Raw genomic sequence first — 14110 nt, 5'->3', positions numbered from 1 at the left:
TAACGTTAAGAAAACTTTAAAAAAAAAAGCTTTTCCCACTTCCCCAATTTTTTTGTGGTTTGTATCATGGGTAATTTAAGTCTCAAAATTCAGTATGAAAAGTGCTTCACAATTGGTTCCAGCATAAATCAGGCACAGAACTTTTGTTGCAGTAATGGAACTCCTTTGGGGTTTAGCTGGGTTAACATAAAGTTGATTTGTAAATGCAAAATGAACAAATTACCAGTGAATATTTACTATCTTGCGAAAAATAAAGGAGTAGTTCTTTAACTCCAAAATTTTCTGCCTAATAATACTTATTACTTTCTATCCTAATATAGGAATTTTTAAAAGATCACTCATTTATGCTCTCAATAAGCTCTTCTTTAGCCTGTCCAAGATCAGTTAACATCCTTGGGGTCTATTTTCTTCCAGTTCTCAGGCTTAGGTTCATTACAATACTGAAGAAGCCACAACTAAAATGAAGAAAGGCCTCTTCATTGAAGTGACACAACTAAATGGGTGCAAGATAGACTATAACTAGGGACAAGAGCAAAGCATTGCAAGAGAGCTAGCTGTGCCTTATCATGGAGCTGCGCCTATTCATCAAAACAAAGAAAGCTAAGACATAATTTCATTTTCTTTCTCTTTTATTTTTAGTGTCCTACTATACTTAAAAGTACTTCGAAACTCTTTCCTTCACAGATTTTACTTCAGGAGATTCTTCCCTGAAGACAAGTAAAATATTCCAAGTTAAAAAATTAATATTCAAGGAGACAATGGGGCCAGGAATCCTTCCTAGCCTTGTTCTTGATGGTGTCTCTCAGTGTCTGTTGAAATATCTCTGATCTCTGAGTCATTTAGTACTTGCGTGAATGTCACATTAGCTTTCATGGGGGCATAATTTACTGTTAATTAATGGTCACTTAAATTCTTAATCTCTTTCTTGTAATTGATCTTTCTCCTCAGGTAAATTTGCATTCATAGTAGAAATGTAATTAATTATTATTTCTCCTTTTAAAAAAATAGTCCTCCCCTAGAACACAAAAGCAATCCAATTGTTCATTATCTTTCTTCTATAATTTTTTATTTCTTCTATGTTGCTAGTTCATTTTTCTGTTATTTCCTTTTTTGCCTCTTCCTAAAGCACTTTTGTGTTTTTATCCTTCTCTGGAAATTCAAACAGATATTTTTTGACAGCTTTTAGGAAACACATGCCCTACTCAAATCAGGCCCAGAATATCTGGAATATGTCCTAAGAAAAATAATGATGTTGGGGAGATGGGCTGGCTCATTCATTCCCCAGGACTATGTCTCCTTTCAGTCTTTAACCATTTCCTTCACTCTAACACATAAACTGTCAGTGTTTCCCTGTCTGAAACTTGAATTCGGATCTCCCTCATGAAGCAAAAAGGTGAGCTACCCATTGCCAAGCTATCAGGAAGGATATCAGAGAAGCCTCATTGCAAATCTTGATTCGTCACCCCTGGTGTACTGTCATCTAAAAAATCCTATCAGACAGTCTGATCCATGAATATTTTCCCTGGCTAGATACACTGTACATTCTGACAATCATTGTTCAAAATAACCCTAAAAATGACACTCAAATTCAGTCTCTACCTTCCCACCCCTGCCTGCATAGCTGAATAGCTGATGCTGCTGTTCAGCATCTTCTTGGGAGCATAGTTAGGAAGTAGAATGCTCATTAGATTTCCAGCTCTGATGATAATGAAGGTGAATATTCTACTGCCCACAATGAGCCTGGAACTGTACCTCCAGCACAATTGTGTTAGCATTTTGGTCACAGTGACATTGATAAATCATAGAAATTGCTGCCTGTGGCGGTAAGTGACACGACATCATTCATAAAGAAATGGGTATAAACAGGATCGTCGCACAGGGAGAAGATATCTCATTTACAGTTTCCTGCTGCATCCCTCATACCTTCAGCAGCTCATCAAAATAACCATCAAAACCACTGAGAGCCCAGGCGAATGCACGCCCAGGACACTGCAGATTAGATTTCACTCACGCACTTTGGCAGGAGGTGTGCAATTTGCTTCAGTCCAATGACTTAGCGAAGCTTCGAGTTCCCCAAGGGCTAGCAAAGCTTGTGAACAAAATATCTTTTTGCAATTCAGAGAAAGCATTCACAAATTTGTCACTTACAATTGTTGATATTCTTTTCTCTTGCTTCCCATCCCCCACCCCCTGTCGTTGCCCTTCCAGCCCTACCATGAATCAAGATTCCTGGCACATAGGAAACAGTTTTTTCCCTGGAACCAGAGAGAATTTTCTCAAAACAAAGATTACATTTTCTGACAAGTGCATTTTTATTTAATGAGCCAGAAGAGATAAGATTTTTCGAGTAGAAAAGTATGAAACAAAAATCACATTAATTCAACCTTACTCATCTGTGTTCATTAATTTCCACAATCAACAAACATTTATTTATTAATTGCGTGTTATATATCAGAAATTGCACTGGGCTCTGGGAATACAAAAACAAAACCAGAACAGTCCCTGCCCTCAAAGAGCTTTTGTTCTATGGGGGCACTCAATTTTCCCCATTCCTACGCCTCTCTCTCACCCCATGTATCCAACCAATTACCACATTGTGTTCATTTCTACCTCCACACCATCACTCAAATCCATCACCATCTCTCTACTCATACTACTACCATTATAGTTCAGACCCTTATCATCTTTGAACTATTGCAATACTCTCCCAATTGGTCTCCCTGCCTCAAGTCTCACCATTCCCAGTCCATCTTCTAGAAGCACAACTGCTAGCTAGAGTGATATTCTGAGAGTGTAGCTCTAACCAAGTCATTCCCCCTACTCAATAAACTCCAATGGCTCATTATTGTCTCTGGAATAAAATAGAATCTCCTCTGTTTGGCTTTAAAGCCTTTCACAACCTAGTCCCTTACTATCATTGCAGCCTTATACATTCCCCCCTTTCCCACACTCTATTGTCCTGCAAATAGTCTTCTTGTTCTTTCACCCATTTCCATGCCTCTGCACAGACGTGCAAAATGCCTAGTATCACTCCCTTTTCACCTCTACCTCTTAAAATCCCTTATTTCCTGCAAAACTTATCTAGAGACACTTTTGACATGAAGCTAATTGCTAGTGCCCTCTCTTTCCCCCAAATTACCTCATATTTATTTCACATCCATTTTATGTATACATGATACACACACACATATATGTATAACCTCCCCTGATCAAATGTAAATTCCTTGAAGCCAGGGATCATTTCATTTTTGTTATGGATCTGCAGTGCTTAGGACTGTACCTGACATATAGCTGGTATCTAATAAATGCTTGTTGATTAATAGCATCTAGGTCCCAGGATTGTTGTAAGGATTAAATCAAATGAGGTAACATGTTTAAAGCACTTGATAAGTCTTAAAGTTCTATATAAATGCTCACTATTATTTTTAACAACAACAATAATAACTGGGGAAAAGTATATTTAGAATTATGTGCAATATGTATTCTGGGTAATTTGGGAGGGTACAAGGTGCTAGCACTTGAGAGATCAAGGAAGTCTTCTTGTAGAAGGTGGTGCTTGAATTGAGTATTGAAAGAAATTATGAATTTTGAGAGGTGTGTTCTGGTGTTCCCTGCTTTTCCAGTCTTACTTCATGCCATGTATTACCTGACCATGCATTCTGTGCTCTACCCAAATCAGTCTCTTTTGATCCCTGAAACATACTCTAACTTTTATTCTTTTACATTTGCTATTCTTTATGCTTGGAATATTCTTCCTTTCCTTCTATACCTGTTCAATTTCTTTTGTTGTGTCATTTTTCAGTCATGTCCGACTTTGTGGTCCCATTTGGGGTTTTCTTGGCAAAGATACTGGAGTGGTTTGCCATTTCCTTCTCCAGCTCATTCTACAGATGAGGAACTGAGGCAAACAAGGTTGAGTGACTTGCCCAGGGTCACACAGCTATAAGTGTTTGAAGTCAGATTTGAACTCACGATGAGTCTTCCTGATTGCAGGCCTGGCACTCTATCTACTTTGCCACCTAGCTGTCCTACCCACCTACTTCAGGAAGCCCCTCCTGATACCTTCCAGTTGGTAACAACCTTTTCCCCTCTCAGACCTCACATAGCACTTTATTTTGGATCTCTCTAATGAACTTAGGTATGCTTCTCTGTTATAATCGTATATGTGTATATCTTATCTCCCTATTAGACTGTAAATTCCATGAACACAGAGACCATTCTTAAGTATGCTTTTTTTTAATCTCCATCAGAATCTAGGACAGTGCTTTGTATATGGTAGGCACTTAATAAATGTTTGTTGAATTATTTCCCTTAATTTTTTGGGTTCCCACAATAGCTGATTGCCAGAATTCTGTGCCAACTGTCACAGAAACACGTGAGAGTAAGAAAGAGCTGAAAAGAGCAAAGTTATTGCTAACCTTATGAGAGAATCATTATTATCCAACCACTTAGTATATTCTATGCTTTAGACTCAATCAGCTGTAAGTCTGACCCATTCATGACTTTACACAGGAATACACGACACAGGGCAATACAAATACAAGTGTGAAGGGAAAACCACCCACCTGGGGAGTCCAACCAGACTGCCTAGAGCCGCACTGCCCGTCACAGTGTAGTCTCACCTGGCTTTCACGCCTGTCAACACACTCAGCTTTAGGGTCACATTATAAGAACCAATTTAGGAAATACCAACCAAGGTCTGGATTATTTCTGCTTTTATTAGCTTAGGCCAACTCAGAGTAGAGGAGAAGCTTGTCAGGAACTTGTTCTGCAACGGTTGCTTCTCTGATTCTCGCAATAGTATCACAGAATTTATAGCTTTAGAGACTTTAGGAATGATCTAGACAGACACACACACACACACACACAGAGGCGGTTGACAGTAAATGAGGCCCAGTGAAATGCCTTGCCTAAGATCACATAACTAGGAAGCAACAGGGCAAAGATTCAAACCCAGGTCTCCAAATTCAGCCCTCATAAGGTCCCTTCACCTGCATGGCTGGGGGTTGGAAGGGCATGGTGACCCAGCTTTACTCTATCTACCCAGGGGTAACTGGTTTACACCCAAAAGAACTTAGAACATTATCCCCCTATTCATGGACCCCAAACCATTGGTTGCTGGTTAGCTGCCATCCCAAGTGGGAGCTAGTACAAGCTGCTCAAGGTCTCTCAATACTTCCACGTCCGGCACTCTCTTCCTGGGGATCATCTTTGCTGCCTTTCTCTTGGACCTTTGGGAGGTAAGTCTCCAACTGGCTTCTTTTTATCCAGTGCCTTCTGTGATTCTTGTCCTGAGCTCACCGGCCCTGTCAGGCTAGATTACCAGGGGAAAACACGGGTAGCCAAGACCCTGACCGATAAGGTATTACCAAGTCCTCACTGAGGACTTAGATATCTGATTGCCCCCCTGGCTATCCAGGACTAGAGCCCTCCTGTTACCCCAGTAGCTCCAGTTAGTCTGATATTAAGCTTGTTTCTCTTTGTCTGTTCTTTTAGCTCTATGTTCCAAATCCCTAAGCAATAGGATGCCCTGCTAAACAGTACTTTAAAAAATCAGGTCCTTTTGAAACACTTCCATCAGCACTGCCTCTTCCTAGACCAAAATTGTTCTCAGTTGGGAATTCATTAAAAATGGGCTATCAAAGCCCATCTTCCCTGTCAGAGTCCCCAAATCCTGCTTCTGATAGGAATGCCTCCAAACTTCCAGAAACTCCATCTCTGTAGTTGACCAGCAGGGAGCTGCCCTCCTCCATCGGAGTAGTGTTCCAATCTAGGGCAGGGTGAGGATACTCCCTTCTTTCCCATACTAACAACCAACCTTACTTGGTTTGTTGAAGATGAGGTTTTAATCATCAGCCCACAATGGCCTGCTCATAATTGTCTGACACATCGGTGCAAAAACCACAAATTAGGGCCACAGCAATGCAATTGTAGAGGCAGAAGCTGGTGGAACTGTCACAATCACACATGTGGAGTCCTGCTGTGTCACAAGCTGAGCAGCCACCCCTTTACTTTTAAGCACTATCAAATCCTATAGGGTTATAGGATCGGTAGAATTTATAGTGTTAGTTTTACTTGTCAGGCTCCTACAACCCTCAGCTGCCTTGGTTCCGTGACCTCTGACATGCTCACTATTCAAAAGAATAGGAAAGTGATTTAAAGGATGTTCTGGTTCAGTTTAGTAATTTTTTGATTGTGTCCAACACTTTGTGACCCCATTTGGGGTTTTCTTGGCAAAGATACTGGAGCGGTTTGCCATTTCCTGCTCCAGCTCATTCGACAGATGAGGATCTGAGGCAAACAGGGTTAAATGACTAGCCCAGGGTCACACAACCAGTAAGTATGAGACCCTTCAAGGATGTAGCTGTTACTAACCTTGTAATAGAGTCATTACTGCTCACTCATTGGTATATTCTGTATCTAAGACTTCAAATAGTTTCCAGTATAGTCCAATGCAAAAGACTTTTCCTTTAGACATTTAAAAAACTGGGGAACCTGACACAGATCTATAGGAAAAATCACTGAGGTAACCTGATTCCCAGGGCAGTTAGGTGGATAGAGTGCCAGGCCTGAAGTCAGAAAGACTCTCTTTCTGAATTCAAATCTGGCCTCAGACATTTACTAGCTGGGTGACTCTGGGCAAGTCATTTAATCTTGTTTTCTTCAGTTCTTCATCTGTAAAATAGCTAGAGAAGGAAATGGCAAACCACTCCCAGTATCTTTGCCAAGAAAAGCCCAAATGGCATCACACAGAATGAGACAGGACTGAAATGACTGAACAATAACAACAAAAAACCCTGATTCTTAAGACGTACACACCTCTGCCACAGTGAAGGCTCACTTGACTACTTTGCTTACCCTCCTATCTATACTTTAAAGAATAGGGAATAGCAGCCTAGAGGCTGGAACTAGCTCTGCTTTTATAAGTTGCCTCTCAGTGGCCTCAGAGGAAAGCTAATGCCCTCCTTATGGATATTGACAATAGCTATACCTTTTTGCTCTCAATTTCAATTGACTTGCTTCCCTGATTGTGGTAACACTCTTCATGCTATTTCTAAAAATTTGTTGAATGAGATTCATAGAATATGAAATAAAAAATATAATAAGAATAAATGTAGCATTTAAAAGAAAGAATTAAGTAAAGGTTGAATTTTGCCAAAGGAGCTTTTGAAAGGCCCAAGATGATGCCCTTTCTATTTAGTCACTGACCAAGGATAATGCCAATAATCAACATATAGTCAGTCTTCACTTAGGTTCTTGAAAGGGTGAAAAGGAATTTCATGTCCAATAACTACTAATCCGGGGCCTCCTGCAAAAAAATAGAAGCATTGATTTGTTCATTTGTTTTTGCCATAAGATTTTGCCCCTGGGCGTTTAAACCACCAACTTATTTTGGGTAAGGGACCTTGAGACTCCAAATAGCTGAAAGAAGCCAGTAAATTTATAGTTTTACAATAACTAACTATAGAGAAGTGTTAGGCCAAAAATGAGAGAAGAAAAATGTCAGCTCTACCAAGCACTATCAAATCTTGAAATCATTAACACCCCTCAGAAAGCTTCTGACCAGTGCCCTGCATTCCTCACTCTCTCCTCTCACTGATCACTCATCTGCATCCAGTGCCTCCTATTCTCACTTCTAACTAATGGTCCTGGATCTTTATCTAGTGCTTCCCATTCTCTCCCTTTCTCATCTCTTACTGATGGTCATAGGTTTTCTTTTCAGGGATCCTAATCACACATACTCATCATCTCAGCAATTCAACTCTTCATCACTTGACCCAAAAGTTGCTAAAGAACTATCATAAGGGAGTGAGACCAGTTCAAAATTGGACTCAGGTCACAACTGTTTACCTGGATTTATCAGTCCACGCTGTGTTGGATGTGGTAAGGACCATTTCTCTTACCTTTATTTATATCTGGTAGCTCCTTATAAAACTTGATGCTAATCATACCTGAACATAGTAGGTGCCATATAAAGGAAGTTACAGTTGAAATGGAAGGGAAGTTTATGCCAGATACATGTCATCGGGGATTCTTGATCAAAATTCCCACTAGACAAAGCCCCGACTGATGCTAGAAAGAGACAACTTACAGGAATTAACTAGTACATATTCAAAATGCTTTACAAAGAAGATTCTCTAAGCTAGGACTAGGCTTTTGTGAATCTTGAGCAGGGTTTGAAAATTACAAATGCTCTCCTTCTGTNTAGGAATTAACTAGTACATATTCAAAATGCTTTACAAAGAAGATTCTCTAAGTTAGGACTAGGCTTTTGTGAATCTTGAGCAGGGTTTGAAAATTACAAATGCTCTCCTTCTGTCATCAAAACACGGACCTCTAAAAAGAACAGTTGTGTTACAACAATAGTTGTCTGCCACAAGTTTTGAGCATTCCCCGTTACTCATGACATGAATGATCACAAAATAAAATACCTACTTGTCATGAGAAGCCACACTTCCTGCATTAAAAATATGTACATTTTCAAAAGGTAATATTAAAAATATCCCTTATCATGACCCCAACTCTGTGTGTAAGTTTCCCTATCTTGCCTATTCCTAGCCCCAGCCTTAGCATGTGCCATGGACATACAAAGCATTCATAAGAACTACAAAGACAAAAGATAGCCTTCCTTTCCCATGCTTAAGCATTTGCCTAGTGATAATAATTCAATTAAGAGAATATTCACTTGTGATCATCTGAAATTAGGAATAAAGAAAGAAATACTCAGTGTATATAAAATGAATAAAGTGTTTTAATACTTAGAGATGCTCCTACCTAACACACTGCCAAAGGCTAGGTACAACTGATTCTAAGATGGCTGAGTTTTGTTTTTTGTTTTTGCTTTTAGTCATAGAAGACTTCCTAATTACAAGATAACAAGGGGAAACAGTCCACATAACTCAGATCTCAGATTAATTTAAAAGTAGATTTTTGCCAAATCCACTATTTTGAAATGAGACAGAATGAGTATAGGTTTAATGGATATATGTTAGCTTTTAAGTGCTGTGCTTTGAGCCTAAGTACTTTTGCCGTGACTTATTGGATGAGTACTGGGCATTGAAACTGATGAGAAAACAAATGCAAAACTTACATTTTGAATGACAGAAGTTACAATAAGATTTTTTGTTGTACTTGTTATTTAGTCCAAGTAATTTTAATGTAGATTTCCACACTAAAGTTTAAATATGACCCTAAACCAATTAAATGACATGTTTCATGTCATTGAAAAAAATAGAATTCTCCTTCTGTCAACTAGTTGTACTTTTCAAACAATCAATAAACATTTATTGAGCACCTACTACGTGCCAGGTACTGTGCTAAACACTGGGAATACAAAAAAGAGGCAAAAGTCTCTGCTACCAAAGAGTTTACAATCTAATGGGGGAGACACCATGCAAAAATAAACAAAATTATACAAAACAAGCAGCTATATATACAAGACAAATCAGAAATCATTACCAGAGGAAAGACTAGAATTAAGAGGGATTGGGGAAAAGTTCCAATAAAAGAAGGAATTTTAGTTGGGATTTAAAGGAAGTCATGGAGGTCAGTAGGCAAGCAGAAGAGGGAAAGCATTCCTGACATGATAGACAGTGAGATACTACAAAGGTGAAATCAACAGGCATTGGCTTTTGACTTGATATGGGGGGTGGTAGAGGGGTGAGAGATAATGAGTAGTTGTGAGCCTGAGGGACTAGAAGGATGATGTTGTCTTCTATGGTGATAGGGAAGGTAGTAGGGTGAAAGGTTTTTCCAGCCTCTTTTTCACGCACAAAATAGGTGGACTGAAGATCCTGAAAGATGTTTAATTTAATTCCAGCTAATAGTCCCCTAAGAAAGGCCCAGCGTTAACCAAGCTCTAAATTGAAACTCCTTTGGGACAGATTCCTACATGTAAATTTGGAGCCCTGGGACATTTCCTCAACTGTATAAAGGAGATACTACTACTTGGAAATTTTGTTACTGGGTTGTCGTGGCATTACTTAAGAGGTTTGGCCAGATTGGATCATCAGTACAACTTGGCCAAGGAAATGTCATACGAACTGTGTAACTACATAGTCTGGCCCTAGAGCTATAGCTAAGGCATTGAGACGTACTTCCTCTACTCTTTTTTTTTTTTTCTAGTCTCACACAATTTAAGGTAAGATAGAATTGCTCCTGTTTCTCTTTGGGCCCCAACAAATTCTGCATTTGTAGTGTTTGCCAATCTCCAAGATATAAATGCTCACACTAAAATTTAACAATTGACTCTCAAAAGCCTGTTCCAGCTCAAGCACACCCCTGTAGTCAAAGCATACTCCATGCTTTCAAGCTCTGTGCCATTCATTGCCAACTACTTAGTAGCCGTCTCCTTCCCATCAGTATCTCCAATTCAACATGTGCAAAAATGAAATTCATTATCTTTCCTGACTAAATCATCTTGTCTTCCAAACTTTTCAATTTCTGTTGAGGGTACTACTATCCTCTAGGTTACCTCTGGTTTGCAGCCTCAGAAATATCCTTGACTCTCCTCTCTTCCTTATCCCCCCTTGCCCAATTAGTTGCCGAATCTTATAGATTCTACCTAAAAAGTTACCCCTTTTGTATAAGAACATTTCAGCTACTGAAAAGGGCAGAAAAAGAATATTTGTGTAAGGAAAAATGACCAAATCAATTTGGAAAGAAACAGCCTCTCAGGTAAAATCTTGAGTAGAGACTTCTATGAGGACCTGAGAAATACCCCTTTAGATAAATGTACTAAGAGCACCTATTTGAAGGTACTGTGCTGATCGAGTTAATGATGGCTGCAGGCATTGTGGTCCATCAACATGTGACTATTTTCAGAGTTTGAACTTTATTATAATTAATAACTCATAAGTCAATTAACTTTTGGGGGAAGATTATATAAAGACCGCTGGGGTCACACCTGATAGGAAGATGAAATTTTTTTTTTAGTTTGATATCTTGTTAGAAGTGGTTAGCTGCTTATGAGGAGGCCCTGATTTGAGACATGAAAAGCCAGAAGAAAGGGAAGAAGGAGAAGGCATAAGACGGGTAGTAGATGACCAGTTGATAATAGGAGCAAGAAAGGAAGCTGAGCCCAGATGGAATTGGGAAAGAAGGCATAGTTGTTGATAGGAGGAGCTGTTTATAGAAAACAGAAGACAGGTGATGACAAGAACTGGTCAAAGCTGATAGGCAGGAGCTGCAGCTTTTTTTCTGGGAATCGGGTTGATTGGGAGAGAGACTGAGGAGCAGTTTTCTCTTAGGTCCTCAGAGCTTACATCTCTCCTCAACATTTAATGAAAGTCTGTATATCTTCTCCAGTCTATTTTTCTGTTTTCTTTTCATGAATATTCTTTTCTGCCCCCTTTTAGCAACTAAAACATCCATATTTGTGAGAATCAAATGAGATAGTATTTGTAAAGTACTTAGCACAGAGCCTGGCATATAGTAGATGTTTAATAAATGCTTACTCCCTCCTTCCCCCTTATTACCTATGTGACTTTGGGCAAGTCATTTAACCCTTCCAAGCCGCTTTCCTTATCTATAAAACAAGAGGTTCGGACTAGATTAACTCTAAGATTCCTTTTAGCTCCAGTGTTCTTATGACTTCTTATTTGGGCTATAGTAATAATTGACTGGTATCTCTGCTTCTGGTCTCCCCTCTTTTCTATTCATCCTTTGCAGAACTGTCAAAAGGACCATCCAGTGACACAGGTCTGACTGTGCCACTGTCTGTCTTCCTCAAACACCTTCAGTGATGCCCAATAACCTCCAGGATACAATAAAAACTCCTCAGCCCAACAGTGCACATCCTGCACAGTCAGAATCCAACCTACCTTTCCAGCTTTATTTCATTTTATTCCTTTTCATGAAAACTATATTTCCACAACTCTAGTCTTATTACTGGTTTCCTAAGCATAGCATTCTATCTCCTGACTCATGTCTTTGTGCCTATGCCTAAAATGCCCTTCCTCTTCAGCACTGCCCCCTTGAAACCTATATCTTCCTTCAAGGCTGAGCTCTAGCATCATTTTTTCTGATAAGTATTCCCAATGCCTCAAGTTATTAGTACCCTTAAAAAAAATTCTTGATTTTACTTATGTAAGTGTACCTGTCCCATCAGCTCAGTAGAGTGAATATAAAGTTCTCAAGGGCAGGAACTTTTTTTTTTGTCTTTACAACCCCAAGAAGATGTCTAGTATAGTTTCCTGCACATAGTTGGCACTTAATAAGTATATAATTAAATGTTATTTCCTATGCCAGAAATGCCCTTCTTTCCTTTACTTCATCTTTTCAAATTCCTACCCATCTTTTTTTTTGCTTTTTTTTGGTGAGCAATCAGGGTTAAGTGACTTGCCCAGGGTCACACAGCTAGTAAGTGTCAAGTGTCTGAGGCTGGATTTGCACTCAGGTCCTCCTGACTTCAAGGCCCAGTGCTCTATCCATCTCACCACCCAGCTGCCCTGCCTACCCATCTTTCAAGGCTCAATCTTCAAATGCTGCATGCTCCAAAGTCACCGCCAGTCCCTTCTTCTTGCCCAGACTGAAGTAATCTGTCCCTCATCTGAACTACTTTAGAACTTTGCTGATACTTTTATAGCTCTTTTCACATATTGCCCTGTTATGTTTACTCATGCACATGTCCTATCTATCCCAGAGAAAAAAGACTATGTCATAGTCAACCTAATGCCTTTCAATTAAAATGTATCTTTTGCCTTTCTTAATATCTCCAGCACTTAGCACAGTGCCAGGCACATAGTAGTTACTTCATAAATGCTTATTGACTGAATGAATGGAGAATTGCTATGTCACTTCCAGTTATTGTCTTTATGTCCGTCTTGGCTATTCTGAATATGTCCTGAAATGGCAGTAGCTTACATTTATATAGCACTTAAAGATTTATGAAGTGCTTTTCATTTATTTGCTTATCTGCATTGCCCATTGGAGGGTTAAGGCCAAGGTTGTTGGTACAGGAAATGAGTGCTATCAAAAGCTTCAAAAGACTTGATGCTGTGCAGACTCCACTCAAGAAAGGCTACTCCCAATGTAAATAGAGCGGCTGAACCGCTGATAACTTTTGTTAGGAGTGAAGAGCTCATGGCCCAGCTTTCATCCCTGTACCTCACTTCTACTGCGATGGTGTGCCTCCTATTTTGTTTATATAAAAGACTACAGTCTTGTTTGAGAATATCTGGGTATTATGAGTACCTTAGGGAAATCTGATTTTAGAGATAATCTGCTCAAAGTGAAGAGTTCCAATTTGTTTCTATTGAGTTTTGTCAATTCCAAATCCCAGATACCTTTGTATTCCAGTCCATTGACTAGAGCCTCCTAGCCAGACGTTGAGGCATCTGTTTCTATAGTCTCCGGAACTGGGAAAGATAAATAAGAATGTGGAGGAATTATCTATATATTTGCTAACCACCAATTTAGATCTAAATAGGCTCCCTCTGTTAGGAAGACTAATGAATTCCAATTCTCTGAAATATCCTTTGCTTTTAACAAGCAAGATGGAAGGTATCTGAAAATAAAAAAAAATAAGATACGCAGGGGAAGAGCTGTGAATAATGCCACCAGAGAACCAATTATGTTCACCAGCTGGCATGGAGAAACTTGTTTCCTTTGACTAAAAGATTTTCGTTTTGGCCTCAAACTCCCTTTTTTGACATTGCGTTATTTGGGTTTGGAGAGATGAAGCCTACCCACCCCCATCAGGCAGGCATTAGGGAAAAATCCTCGAAAGTAAAAGCAATTGAGCAGAGAAGTGGGCAAGAAGAGAGAAATGAATTAAGGCACCATCGTTGCAGACAATCAAGAATGTAATGGATAAAATAATCGTGAGAATAAAGCAACACAGTGAAAGGACCCCTCTCCCCATCCTCATGACTCTGATTTGATGAAGGAACTTTTCTAACTTCAATTAAAGGGGAAGGAGGAAAAGGTTAACATGTACATTTAATTAATGTAAAGAGATCATTTCTTGTGAATAAGATACTGTCAAGAGGCAGACTAAGAATTTAAGTACCTTGAGGCTGAAATTCTCAAAGTTAACTCCCAGGTCTCCCAACAATGGTTACAGCATTAGACCTTATTCTCTCCAGCTGCGGAGCTCCTCATTGCAAAA

The 14110-nt window shown here is 39.4% G+C and overlaps 1 protein-coding gene across 1 annotated transcript in view; it reads left to right on the top strand.

Moving 5' to 3' along the window:
* The window catches only part of HTR3B (5-hydroxytryptamine receptor 3B), a 29760-nt gene that overhangs the window by 1090 nt on the left and 14560 nt on the right, over positions 1–14110 (top strand). The window contains exon 2 of the mRNA XM_027847292.1: positions 7724–7884. Within this exon, the coding sequence (XP_027703093.1) occupies positions 7724–7884 (161 nt within the window). The remainder of the gene's footprint in view (positions 1–7723; positions 7885–14110) is intronic.

The sequence above is a fragment of the Vombatus ursinus genome, unplaced genomic scaffold (genome assembly GCF_900497805.2).
Source record: "Vombatus ursinus unplaced genomic scaffold, bare-nosed wombat genome assembly UNPS02015398.1, whole genome shotgun sequence".
NCBI lineage: Eukaryota > Metazoa > Chordata > Mammalia > Diprotodontia > Vombatidae > Vombatus > Vombatus ursinus.
This window is presented reverse-complemented; position numbering and strand designations above follow the sequence as displayed.